At 40.0% G+C, this 14810-nt stretch overlaps 1 protein-coding gene across 1 annotated transcript; it reads right to left on the bottom strand.

The window, feature by feature from the left end:
• Positions 1-11220: 11220 nt before the first annotated feature.
• On the bottom strand, positions 11221-13531 carry LOC148096521 (uncharacterized). Its single transcript, XM_087835401.1, has 2 exons — positions 13492-13531; positions 11221-13262 (listed from the first exon to the last, which is right to left on the bottom strand). The coding sequence occupies exons 1-2, from the start codon at positions 13529-13531 to the stop codon at positions 11221-11223; spliced, it is 2082 nt and encodes a 693-aa protein (XP_087691527.1).
• Positions 13532-14810: the final 1279 nt, after the last annotated feature.

The following is a 14810-nucleotide window of genomic DNA, read 5'->3' on the forward strand; positions in this document are numbered from 1 at the left end:
CATTTGCAGTTTGGAAGCTACATGTAATAAGACAATGTGCTACCTTCAACACGTTTAAAACTAATCTAAAAAATTGGTTGTGATCACTTGTTTCATATTACTGTGTGCAATCCTGTATGTTTTTTGTTTATTTGTTGTTTTGCATTTCATTGTTATAATCTTATGTATTTGTTGACTAGACTACATTGTTGTACATTGTCTGATCGTGTGCTAAATTCCTTACGTATCATTTTTGTCTGACCTGCCAGGGACTACAGATGAAAAGTGGCCTTCTGGCTAAATCTGGCATATTTACATTGATATATGCACTGTCCATTTGAAATAAATAAATTCAAATATGTGAGATGTGTGGGATGAACGGCTGGAGGATTAGGGCAAAAGAACAAGAAACATAAAGAAGACTTTGGTGACATCTAGTGGCAGCAGTGAGAGACTACACCCTGAGCAAACTGATCTCTTCAGAACAGTCTTGATTTCCTGCATAGATACAGTCCACACTTTGAATTTGTGGTGCTCAAAGCTCAGTGGTGTTTCTACAATCACTGGAAGTCCCAGGCTTTTCTAACCCAAGTCAGCCAAGTGGAAGCTAAATCGGCTAGACTTTTAGCATCAATTCATATGTAAATTAGGTTGTTACTTGAGAAGTGGGGGAGTGGGGGTGTGTGAATGATTGCTGATTTCTAACTGCCAACTGCCTCTTTGTTTGTGTGTGGGGGTGGGGAGCTGCTAAAAGCTGAAAACGTGGGAAGCCCACAGTATAACCCTAACCCTGCAGTATATTGCAAGTAAACCTGACGTTTGGGATCAAGTTTTGGGTGGCTTGCGACCTAAAATCCAAGTACATTTGCAATGTCTTCCCATATCTTGGCAAGGGAAGTACATTTGCAAGAGAGTTGGCTAACTCTCATATGGTTGGTAAGAAGACAAGAAAAGAACAGTTGCTTTGGACACAACCCTCCACACCTAGCCCTTGAAAAAGAGCCATGTGTCAGGTCAAACACAAATGCAAGAACAATCATGCCACTGTGCGATGTGTAACTGCTACAGATACACGTGTGGTAAATGCAGACTACAGATACCATGGCAGTGCCAGGATAGTGAGTGATTGCTGAAAATGTTGAAATGTACTCACTCACTTTTTATTATTATTTGTAAGTATGTGTACAAATAGTTGTTTTTTGGGTTTTTTTGTACAGTTTTTATCAATAAATTTCAGCAACAAAGGAAATACACCCATGTGTGTTGATTTCTCCCTAAGATGGCAAACAGAAACACAAGTTTCCTTGTGGCCCATGAAACTAACCACTCCAAGTGGCTCAGCACCACCTTATTTACATAACAAAAGCAGCAGTTCACAGTTCAGTTCAGTTCAGTTCAGGATACTGAACCAGCCATTTGGCTGGTAGGCGGGTTTTAAACGTAGAAAAGCCAAATGGCTGCTCTGTGGGACTCTAGGTGTTTTAAAGGGAGACGGTGAGCTAGGAGCCATAACCGTGTACCTCAGTCAAATCCTCTCACATATGCAACTAAAGCTAAAACATGACATCCTGAACGATGATGTCCTCTGCTGATGTCACACTGAGCAAGTTTGTTTGTTTATTTGTTTTTTAAATTGAGTGTTAATGGTACACAGATGTCTGGACTCAAGAAAAAGCAGAAACTTTATACAACATTTTGGTCACGGTTGGCTGTTTTAAACTATGTGTTTATTTGTGTCCTAATAAGAACAGAAGAAGTATTGAACATGTCACCAGTTTTCTAAGGAAATATATTTCTAAAGGTGTGTGAGGGAATTATGCCATCACGGACTGCCGACAGCAGACATAGAAACTGTCACTTCAATTCAATTCAATTCAATTCAATTCAATTTTATTTATATAGCGCCAAATCACAACAAATGTCGCCTCAAGGCGCTTCATAGATACAGAGAAAAGCCCAACAATCATATGACCCCCTATGAGCAAGCACTTTGGCGACAGTGGGAAGGAAAAACTCCCTTTTAACAGGAAGAAACCTCCGGCAGAACCAGGCTCAGGGAGGGGCGGCCATCTGCTGCGACCGGTTGGGGTGAGAGAAGGAAGACAGGATAAAGACATGCTGTGGAAGAGAGACAGAGATTAATAACAGATACGATTCAATACAGAGAGGTCTGTTAATACATAGTGAGTGAGAAAGGTGACTGGAAAGGAAAAACTCAATGCATCATGGGAATCCCCCGGCAGCCTACATCTATTGCAGCATAACTAAGGGAGGATTCAGGGTCACCTGGTCCAGCCCTAACTATATGCTTTAGCAAAAAGGAAAGTTTTAAGCCTAATCTTAAAAGTAGAGATAGTGTCTGTCTCCCGAATCCAAACTGGAAGCTGGTTCCACAGAAGAGGGGCCTGAAAACTGAAGGCTCTGCCTCCCATTCTACTTTTAAATACTCTAGGAACAACAAGTAAGCCTGCAGAGCGAGAGCGAAGTGCTCTAATAGGGTGATATGGTACTACAAGGTCATTAAGATAAGATGGGACCTGATTATTTAAGACCTTGTATGTGAGGAGCAGGATTTTGAATTCAATTCTGGATTTAACAGGAAGCCAATGAAGGGAAGCCAAAACAGGAGAAATATGCTCTCTCTTTCTAGTCCCTGTCAGTACTCTTGCTGCAGCATTTTGGATTAACTGAAGGCTTTTCAGTGAGTTTTTTGGACATCCTGATAATAATGAATTGCAGTAGTCCAGCCTGGAAGTAATAAATGCATGAACTAGTTTTTCAGCGTCACTCTGAGACAGGATATTTCTAATTTTAGAGATGTTGCGCAAATGGAAGAACGCAGTCTTACATATTTGTTTAATATGTGCGTTGAAGGACATATCCTGGTCAAAAATGACTCCAAGGTTCCTCACAGTGTTACTGGAGGCCAAGGTAATGCCATCCAGAGTAAGAATCTGGTTAGATACCAAATTTCTAAGCTTTTCAGCGCCGAGTACAATGACCTCAGTTTTATCTGAGTTGAGAAGCAGAAAGTTAGTGGCCATCCAAGTCTTTATGTCTTTAAGACATTCCTGCAGTTTAACTAATTGGTGTGTGTTATCTGGCTTCATGGACAGATAGAGCTGGGTGTCATCTGCATAGCAGTGAAAATGTATGCTATGTCTTCTAATGATGCTGCCTAGGGGAAGCATGTATAATGTAAACAGAATTGGTCCTAGCACTGAACCCTGTGGAACTCCATAATTAACCTCAGTGTGTGAAGAGGACTCTCCATTTACATGCACAAATTGGAGTCTATTAGATAGATATGATACAAACCACTGCAGTGCAATACCTGTAATACCTACAGCATGTTCTAATCGCTCTAATAGAATATTATGGTCAACAGTATCGAATGCTGCACTAAGGTCAAGAAGGACAAGCACAGAGATGAGTCCACTGTCAGAGGCCATAAGAAGATCATTTGTAACCTTCACTAAAGCTGTTTCTGTGCTGTGATGAGCTCTGAAACCTGACTGAAACTCTTCAAATAAACCATTCCTCTGCAGATGATCTGTTAGCTGTTTGACAACTACTCTTTCAAGGATTTTTGATATGAAAGGAAGGTTGGAGATTGGCCTATAATTAGCTAAGACTGCTGGGTCTAGAGATGGCTTTTTGAGTAAAGGTTTAACTGCAGCCACCTTGAAGGCCTGTGGTACATAGCCGATTATTAGAGATAGGTTGATCATATATAAGATCGAAGAATTAATCAATGGCAGAACTTCTTTGAGCAGTTTTGTAGGAATGGGGTCTAAAAGACACGTTGATGGTTTGGAGGAAGTAATTATTGACGTTAACTCAGAAAGATCGATTGGAAAAAAAGAGTCTAACTTAACAATTTTATTTGTGAAGAAGTTCATGAAGTCATCACTAGTTAACGTTAAAGGGATGGTTGGCTCAAAAGAGCTCTGGCTTTTTGTCAGCCTGGCTACAGTGCTGAAGAGAAACCTGGGGTTGTTCTTATTTTCTTCAATCAGTGACGAATAGTAAGATGTTCTGGCTTTGCGGAGGGCTTTCTTATAAAGCAACAAACTATTTCTCCAGGCTAAATGATGATCCTCTAAATTTGTGACACGCCATTTCCTCTCCAGATTACGAGTCGTCTGCTTGAGGGTACGTGTTTGAGAATTATACCACGGGGTCATGTACTTCTGATTAGAGACCTTAGTTTTCACTGGAGCTACAGTATCCAGAGTCGTACGTAGTGAGGAGGTGAAATTATTAACAAGATAATCGACCTCTGTTGGGGTAGCGTTCAGATAGCTGCTCTGCTCTGTGTTGGTACAGGGCATTGACGATGATAACAGTGGCTGGATTATATTCTTAAACTTAGTTACAGCGCTTTCAGAAAGACATCTACTTTGATAAAGTCCACTCTCCACTGCTGCGTAATCAATTATTGTAAATGTAAATTTTATCAAGAAATGATCAGACAGGAGAGGGTTTTCAGGAAACACTGTTAAATGTTCAGTTTCTATGCCATATGTTAAAACAAGATCTAGAGTGTGATTAAAGTGGTGGGTGGGTTCTTTTACATTTTGAGAGAAACCAATTGAGTCTAACAACAGATTAAATGCCATGTTGAGGCTGTCATTTTTAGCATCTACATGGATGTTAAAATCACCCACAATAATTATTTTATCTGAGCTCAGAACTAAATCAGATATAAAGTCTGAGAAATCAGACAGAAACTCTGTGTAAGGCCCAGGTGGACGATAGATGATAACAAGTAAGACTGGTTTCTGAGTTTCACAGCTGGGGTGGATAATGTTAAGCATCAGGCTTTCAAATGAATTAAAAGTCTGTCTTGGTCTTTCATTAATTAATAGACTGGTGTGAAAAATTGCTGCCATACCGCCCCCTCGACCTGTGCTTCGAGATTTCTGGTAGTTAGAATGACTCGGGGGTGTTGATTCATTTAAGCTAACATAATCATCCTGCTGCAACCAGGTTTCTGTAAGGCAGAGTAAATCAATTTGTTGATCATTTATTAAGTCATGTACTAACAGAGACTTGGAAGAGAGAGACCTAATATTTAATAATCAACATTTCACTGTTTTACTCTTTGGTTCAGATGTGGATACTGTATTGTTCTTTCTTTGTAAATGTTTAAGTTGTTTGTTGCTGGTTTTTAGTTTGTTTTTTGTCTTTTTGGAAGCAGACACAGTCTCTATGGAGATGGGTTTTTGGGGGGGTAGCAGGAGGAGAGAAGCTGCAGAGAGGCGTGTAAGACTGCAACTCTGCTTCCTGGTCCCAACTCTGGATAGTCATGTTTTGAGGGGTTTAATAAATTTGTCCATATTTCTAGAAATGAGAGCTGCTCCATCCAAAGTGGGATGGATGCCATCTCTCCTAACAAGACCAGGTTTCCTCCAGAAGGTTTGCCAATTATCTATGAAGCCCACATCGTTTCTGGGACACCACTCAGACAGCCAGCAATTTAAAGAGAACATGCGGCTAAACATGTCACTCCTGGTCTGATTGGGGAGGGGACCAGAGAAAACTACAGAGTCCGACATTGTTTTGGCAAAGTTGCACACCGATTCAATATTGATTTTAGTGACCTCCGATTGGCGTAACCGGGTGTCATTACTGCCGACGTGAATTATGATTTTATTGAATTTACGTTTACCCTTAGCCAGCAGTTTTAAATTTCCTTCAATGTCGCCTGCTCTGGCCCCTGGAAGACAATTGACTATGGTTGCCGGTGTCTCTAGCTTCACATGTCTGAGAACAGAATCACCAACTTACCTTTAATGAAAAGCTTTGGGCACAGTCTCCCATTGATCGCCGATTACAAGAGCAGTTGGGCAAGCCAAAGCTACAGTTTGGACTTTTTTGTGTGTTTGATGACTTAGGTACGGTAAAACTTAGGCATAAATCATTGTTTTCATGCTTAAGCTTAACTGATTAAAATAAGCTGAATCCCGTTTAAATGGTAAATGGCCTGTATTTGTATAGCACTTTACTAGTCCCTAAGGACCCCAAAGCGCTTTACACAACCAGTCATTCACCCATCCACACATTCACACACTGGTGATGGCAGCTACATTGTAGCCACAGCCACCCCGGGGCGCACAGCCAGAGGCGAGAAGATAAAATGTTCATGAGAAGCTGAGCACCACACTGAAGGGGAAACTGTGGGACAGCAGGCTGAATGAAACATATGCTTTTGTGAAAGAAGGGAAGATGCTTAAGATTGAAAATGTTTGATTTCTTTTTGATTTCTTCTACTAAAGTAAGTGGTTATAATTATTTTCATGCACACATTGCAATCGTGAAGGACTTTGAGTGCTGAGGGGTAAATGCAAACACTCTTACACACATAAATAATAATTAGACTAATCATTCATAACCTGATACATTTTATGATTTTCCTTTACAAAACTTTGGTTGTTTTGATCAGCAGTTTCATTTAAATATATCATATAGCAGACAATCACAATGATATTTGACACATGAAATGAAGTTTATAGGATTCATAGAAAGTCTGCAATAGTTACTTAAACAAAATTAAGCGGGCGCATATATTTGGGCACCCTTCTCCTTTTATTGATTTGAATACCTTTAGCACTAATTCTTGGAACACAAAATTTGTTTGGTAAGCTTATTGACCCTTGACCTACATACACAGGTGAATCCAATCGTGATAAAGGGTATTTAAGGTGGCCAATTGCAAGTTTTCTCCTCTTTGCATCTTCTCTGAAATGTGGCAAAATGGGAGCCTCAAAACAACCCTCAAATGACCTGAAAACAAAGATTGTTCAACATCATGGTTTAGGGGATACAAAAAGCTAGTGATGGGCAGATGACGCTTTCTGAAGCTTGTGTTGAAAAACGGTTCATTACTCGAAGCTTTTCAACACAGTCCTCTCTGGTGACACCTGGTGGCCAAAAATATGAAGAGCAGCTTGAATCCACAAAAGAAAACCAACTGCTTCATAAAGATTGCCCACTCGACAGAGTGGAGTTCTGTCTGATATTGGGCCGCTGTGTTGTTTTGAACGTGTATTTTTTGGGGTTTATTTGTTTAATAAATAATTTTGACCAGTAAACTCTCCTTGTTTAAATATGCACCATGGTGTGGTCTTTCTTTGCTTGTGACTTCTTGATGTTGGTAAATACAATAATTGAAAAATACCACGTTACATATAATATACATATAATAATGTACAACACATTATGGAGTATGCTTCTGCTGTGAGGTCCTGCCTCCATGCACTTATGCAACTACACCCTTTTTGGCTCCTACCTCAAAGCACATTGTGCTGTCGATCTTACGTGCTGCACAATAATGTTTAATATTTACTGTTATATTCACATATATCATCGTGATGTTGTTTATTCTATTACTCTCGTTTTCTTCTGCTTGTTTTCTTTTTTCTTTCTCAACAGGTGATTCAGGTGATTGATATATGGATTTTTTGTCTGCTTATTTTGTTGGTTTTTGTTTTTTGCCCTTTATCCCCGCCCCTCTTCCCCGCTGTTGTTTTTCCCTCTTTCTTTTCCAAGTCTGCCCGTATCAAGTACAGCTGACTCTGACATTATGATCATGAACTGTTTATCTTCTACAGACATTTCTGCACGCTCATTACACTGGTTCTCCACAAAATCTTGATTATACTGTTTAACCAGCATTTCTTCTAAACTACTTATAGAAGTTGATTATGGCAGATGCAAAAATGCAAATTTTCACCTCTGCTCAGGATCGGCAGAGCCTGGATTCCAGGGCTGAGGTTGAATCAGAAGCTCCTTCTGGAACATCTACTGAGTTCATACCTGCTGCTACAGCTCAAAAGGCTCCAAGAACAAAGAAAGCGCCTTTAGACACATGCACCTGCTAAGGTTAAACCAGAAGAGGAAAGCCCAAGGCCAATCTCTTCTCAGGTTGATGTCCACAGCAGTGCCCTAACAGAGATCATGAGAAAGCAAAATGAGATTACTGAGATGCTTGTAAAACAACAGAGGTTGTCACTGCTTCCAGCAATAGAAATTCCTGTTTTTGGTGGTGATCCTTTGCATTTTAGATCCTTTCTTAAGGCATTTGAGCAAGGAATAGAAACTAAGACTGATAACATGCAGGATAGGCTTTATTATTTAGAACAGTTTACTACAGGACAGCCCAGCAGTTTAGTAGATAGATAGATAGATAGATAGATAGATAGATAGATAGATAGATAGATAGATAGATAAAACTTTATTAATCCCTCGAGTGGGTTCCTCTGGGAAATTTGGTTTCCAAAAAAGCACAGCACCGACAGAAGTTACAGAGTTACAGAATATTATATATATATATACACACATATATAAATACAAAGACATATATAGATACAATATACAAAGGGGATAAATAGAATAAATAGGAATAAAAATAAAAATAAAACTACAAGTGAATTGCACATTTCAAGTATGGAGTCTTTTGCACTGCTGATTATTAACAAAAAGTATTGCACAAAAGGTAATTGCACAGTGAAGTGGAGAGGCACTACAGCTTAGTTAGTTGTCCCCCCCTCCTTTGTCCTCGTGTTTCCCCTCCCTCTCCCCTCCAGAGAGGAGTTAAACAGTCTGATGGCGTGTGGGACAAAGGAGTTATAGTGAGAAGCTGCATGCACATGAGTCCACAGACAGCTTATGTTGAGGCAAAAAGCAGCTTGAGTGGAACTTTGGTAACAGAGCAAAGATAACATCTGCATTTATAGACAAGGCTCTTAACTGGTCAGTTTCAAAGTCACTCCATTATGCAACATACACCTTTTTCAATAGACACAAAGTAAACACATGTTAAAGACTTGAAATCATAGAACATTGACCTTTCCTTTTGTTTGTTTTTTAAGAAGATGTATATGGACTACTGAAGAAAATGAATGGTATTGCTTTTTGTGATGGCCACTCAGACAGATATGATTCATGTTACACAGAAATGTTGTGGCCATTTTTGTTGAATGTTTATAAAACGCAATTTGTATTCATTTTTGTTTTTTCTTTAGTTGTAAGAATATGCTGACCTAGTTTTGTTATGTAAATTTGTAATTCATTTTAGTGGAAAAGGTTTTGGAAAGTGATTGGTTTATTGGCTTATGGACCCTCCCATTAATCAGGGGATTAAGAGCACCCTGGAGGGGTGTGGTAAACATGGTTTTTTGTTTGCCAAATGGCTGATGGGAAGACGGGAGGGTTAGAAAATGATTTTTTGAACACTTTTGAAGTTGTTAAAGCAAATTAAATTAACTTTAGTTTAATTTTAAGTTTTAAGAAGTTATTTGGTTGATTTTTGTTTATAATTTTCCACGAAATAAACGGCATATGATTTTTAAACCATGGAGTCAGAAGTGTGTTCTAAAACAAACCTCCCGTTGCCACCCACGGCCTTTTCTGGGACTTTTTTGGTGTTTGGAACATAAAAGGCTGTGACACCAGGCGATCATAGACTAAGGCAGCCAATACATCAGTGACAAGAAGCGATAACAAAAGGGCACAGAAAAAAAGCACAAAAAAGTTATGTAGCTATTTTTGAATATTTCTAACATTTTGAGTTATTTTCCAGTGTAAGAAAATCAGCACTGCTAAGTGTTAGTCATTGTTAATCTTCAAAACTGACTAGGTTACTTTTAAAAATACAATACTGTCAAACGTGTTCATTTAACACTCAACAGTATTATATTTAACACTCAGAGGAATGGACTCATATAGACACTCTCTAGTGTCAGTTTAACACTGGAGATTTTGCTGTGTACCAAGGTCCAATTCACAATGGGCTCAACATTTGAACATGAAATGTGTTGTGGAGTTTTGAGTCCATCTGACAGAGTTCTGGCTCCACGACTCACAGACTACTTGGTGCTGAAGTTTTAAATCAGAGAAATGCTTTCTTGTTCTTTCCAGTCTGCCTACATTAGGCTACCTGAATGCAGATTTGTGTCATGGCTGACTGGTAGTTTCAGCTGCAGAGAGAAACTGTGATTTTTTTATGAGCCAGCGACATGTGATAACATCAGCATCCAGATAAGTATGTGCAGGTGGAGTAATGGTAGATATCGTCCTGGTTAAAGGTGTGTGCAGAAACGGCTTGAATGCAAGTGTCTCTCTGCTTTTGTCCTCCTGAAACAGCCAACAACACTGACTGTTGCAGTGCTGTTTCACACATGCTCTGTGACATTTTTCAGAAGTGACCTGCTACATTTTACCGCTGTGACTGTGAACAGGTTCAGTCCTCTAATTAGAAATCTCGTACCTGCAGTAAGATTCGTATTGGTCTTCTTTGAGGTCTCGTTTATTTGAGGGGAAAAGTTGTGTCAGTTACCTGTTGCATTAAAGTGTGATGACAACAGGTCCTGACCAAATGTCCATATGTGGCGCGGTGGGAGTGAGACGCCTTCCACTGAGCCCTTATTCTCAGTGTGTAATGTAATGTGTGAAACACTGTTTTGGGCTGAGGGACAGTGCTGTAACTCTTGTGCAAACACAAAGAAAGACAGAGACAAATTTGTGTTTGTCAGTTTGTGTTTACTTGTGTTGTCTTTGTCTGGGGAGAGTTATTTTTTTTCTCCTTATCTTTCCTCATGTTGTGCATTTTCCATTGTTATACCTCTCTGACCTGTCTTCCCCATGTGATGTTTTCGTGCAATGTATGTAAGGTCAGAGGGTATGATGGCGCCGCCATTGCGTGCAGTTGGTCGGCAGCCTTAATATGAAATTTCCCACTCGTGGGACTAATAAAGGCATCTCATCTCGTCTCGTCTCGTCTCGTCTCGTCTCATCTCATCTTCCAAATACTGCAGGGTCTTTAATTTAGAACAGGAAACATGATGAAATAACTATTGTGATTTGCAGCAATATAAATAAAGCTGAATATAACTCAGTATTAACACTGACTATTGTAGAGAAATGATTATTATGAGAAATTATTCTCATCTTTAAAAAGTCAGGAGACACTTATTAATCAGTGCTAAAAGCCTTTATTTATGATAAGCTCAGTGTTGAGATTGTAGACATCACTATATTTTTAATACAGTCCTCTGATCACACATGTTTGGATGACACACAAACATCAGGAAAACATTGAACAACTTTTCTCTGATAGATATAAATAAATAAAACCATAATAAATAAGAATAAATATATGATTAAACATTTGGTTACTTAAACATTTCAAATCGTCACAGGTACTTCAGTTTGTTGCTTCATTTGGAGGATGTGAACTTAAGAAATGTTAAATGATCTGAGTACATGTGACGACAGAGCCAGCACTACTGTAAGGAAGCTGATGTTGTTGAGAATAGCAGAGGAGGTGGTTGTTGCTGTAGCGGCACTTGTGGAGGTTGTTGGAGCAGCTGTGATTGTTGTTGGAACTGCTGTGATTGTTGTCGGAAACACTGTGGTTGTTGTGGCGGAACTTGTGGTTGTTGTTGGCGCAGATGTGGTTGTTGTCACTGCAGTTGTGGTTGTTGTTGGAGCAGCTGTGGTTGTTGTTGCTGCACTTGTGGTTGTTGTTGGCGCAGCTGTGGTTGTTGTCACTGCAGTTGTGGTTGTTGTTGGAGCAGCTGTGGTTGTTGTCGCGGCAGCTGTGGTTGTTGTTGGAGCAGCTGTAGTTGTTGTCGCTGCAACTGTGGTTGTTGTTGGCGCAGCTGTGGTTGTTGTCACTGCACTTGTGGTTTTTGTTGAAGCAGCTGTGGTTGTTGTTGCTGCAACTGTGGTTGTTGTTGGAGCAGCTGTAGTTGTTGTCGCTACAGTTATGGTTGTTGTTGGAACAGCTGTGGTTGTTGTTTCTGCAACTGTGGTTGTTGTTGGAACAGATGTGGTTGTTGTTGCTTCAGCTGTGGTTGTTGTTGGAACAGCTGTGGTTGTTGTTGCTACAGCTGTGGTTGTTGTCGCAGCAACAGTGGTTGTTGTTGGAGCAGCTGTAGTTGTTGTCGCTGCAACTGTGGTTGTTGTTGGAACAGCTGTGGTTGTTGATGCTTCAGTTGTGGTTGTTGTTGGAACAGCTGTGGTTGTTGTTGCTACAGCTGTGGTTGTTGTTGAAACAGCTGTGGTTGATTTTGCTTCAGCTGTGGTTGTTGTTGGAACAGATGTGGTTGTTGTTGCTTCAGCTGTGGTTGTTGTTGGAACAGCTGTGGTTGTTGTTGCTTCAGCTGTGGTTGTTGTTGGAACAGCTGTGGTTGTTGTCGCTGCAACTGTGGTTGTTGTTGGAACAGCTGTGGTTGTTGATGCTTCAGTTGTGGTTGTTGTTGGAACAGCTGTGGTTGTTGTTGCTTCAGCTGTGGTTGTTGTTGGAACAGCTGTGGTTGTTGTTGCGTCAGCTGTGGTTTTTGTCGCGGCAGCTGTGGTTGTTGTTGGAGCAGCTGTAGTTGTTGTCGCTGCAACTGTGGTTGTTGTTGGAACAGCTGTGGTTGTTGTTGGAACATCTGTGGTTGTTGTTGCTTCAGCTGTGGTTGTTGTCGCTGCAACTGTGGTTGTTGTTGGAACAGCTGTGGTTGTTGTTGCTTCAGATGTGGTTCTTGTCGCTGCAACTGTGGTTGTTGTTGGAGCAGCTGTGGTTGTCGTCACTGCAACTGTGGTTGTTGTTGGAGCAGCTGTGGTTGTCGTCGCTGCAGCTGGGGTTGTTGTTGGAACAGCTGTGGTTGTTGTTGGAACATCTGTGGTTGTTGTTGCTTCAGCTGTGGTTGTTGTCGCTGCAACTGTGGTTGTTGTTGGAACAGCTGTGGTTGTTGTTGCTTCAGATGTGGTTGTTGTCGCTGCAACTGTGGTTGTTGTTGGAACAGCTGTGGTTGTTGTCGGATCAGCTGTAGTTGTTGTCGCTGCAGCTGTGGTTGTTGTCGCTTCAGCCGTGGTTGTTGTCGCTTCAGCCGTGGTTGTTGTCGCTTCAGCTGTGGTTGTTGTCGCTGCAACTGTGGTTGTTGTTGGAACAGCTGTGGTTGTTGTCGGATCAGCTGTTGTTGTTGTCGCTGCAGCTGTGGTTGTTGTCGGATCAGCTGATGTTGTTGTTGCTTCAGATGTGGTTGTTGTTGCTTCAGCTGTGGTTGTTGTCGCTGCAACTGTGGTTGTTGTTGGAACAGCTGTGGTTGTTGTCACTTCAGATGTGGTTTTTGTCGCTGCAATTGTGGTTGTTGTTGGAACAGCTGTGGTTGTTGTCGGTGCAGCTGTGGTTGTTGTCGCTGCAACTGTGGTTGTTGACGGATCAGCTGTGGTTGTTGTTGGAGCAGCTGTGGTTGTTGTCACGGCAGCTGTGGTTGTTGTCGCGGCAGCTGTGGTTGTTGACTGATCAGCTGTGGTTGTTGTTGGAGCAGTTGTGGTTGTTATTGTTGCAGTTGTGGTTGTTGTCGGATCAGCTGTGGTTTTTGTCACTGCAGTTGGGGTTGTTGGCGCTGCGTTGCAGTAGGCTGTGTAGATAATCTTATGTCATTTTCATATTTCATCACATTAACCACATCTTTATGAATAGGAAATTCTTCGACAAATTAAATTTTTCATTACCAACAACAAGAAGAACGATGACAAACATCTTTGCGATCATGGTGATGCTGATTTTCTGCTCCTGTCTCTGAAAATAAAAATTTACTGTGGTTATTATGATTTATAGAAAGCATTATTCCTACAATTGCCTTAATTAAGCTTTCTAAAGTTATCTTGAATAGAAGTTTGAGATCTAAAACCCATAATATAAAAAAATTCCTATTCAATTACATAATTTAAAGTATAATGTTTTTCTATAGTACTGTTTTTGTACTTTAAATTTAAAGTGTGGACTGAAGGACAATTTGCTTCTTCTACAGCTCTTAGGTTATGTCTTGATTAATAGTCCACATCTCTCAACGAGGTGCTTGTACACATGTAGTTTGAAGCAAAAGCAACAAGAAGAAATTAAGAAATCATGAAGGAAAGGCTCTGACTATGATGACCTTATTGTTACTGACTGTAAATCAGAGCATAAGTCACCACTTCATGTTTATAGTGTTAATCAACTCTAATATTGACATATATCACTCACCCATTAAATCTATCTATCTATCTATCTATCTATCTATCTATCTATCTATCTATCTATCTATCTATCTATCTATCTATCTATCTATCTATCTATCTATCTATCTATCTATCTATCTATCTATCTATCTATCTATCTGTGTGTGTTTTGTGAATGTGTCATATATTATTTATCAAGGGTAACAGAAGGAAAACAAACAAAAAAAAGAAGCATCAAAGAAAAACTTCAGAACTATAAGATAAACACAACCCAACAAATTGCTGCCTAAATTACACCATATGTTGCCAAAAAATCATATCCAGAAATAAATATATCAATTCATCTTAAAAGTCACATGTAGATGTCAGATATATATTTAATATTAGGGTTACTTACATAGTATTTCTTTGCTTGTAAGTCGTCCACTGCAGTGAAAGAAAGTGATGTTCTCTGACTTCATCTCCTCTTTTTATAAGCAGCCAACATGAACCTGAGGACAAATATGTGCAGGTGGAGTAATGGTCGTTATCGTCATGGTTTAAGGTGTGTGCACTAACCTTTTATTTACCTGCATCTCTCTCCTATTGTCCTCCTGAAACAGTCATCACTTTAATTTTGGCAGTTACACACACACACACGCACACAGACACACACACATATATATTTGTGACATGTTTTGACGTGAGCTTCTACATTTTCTCTGTGTGACTATGACTACATGTGATTGTATCTTTATGGCTACATTAGGACTCCATGTGGTCCATAAAATCTGACAGAATAAAACAAATATTCGGAGATTATTTTTCGATTAAACAAAGCTCATAACCTG

The sequence above is a fragment of the Neolamprologus brichardi genome, chromosome 22, assembly GCF_056152115.1.
Source record: "Neolamprologus brichardi isolate AB-2024 chromosome 22, ASM5615211v1, whole genome shotgun sequence".
NCBI classification, from domain to species: domain Eukaryota; kingdom Metazoa; phylum Chordata; class Actinopteri; order Cichliformes; family Cichlidae; genus Neolamprologus; species Neolamprologus brichardi.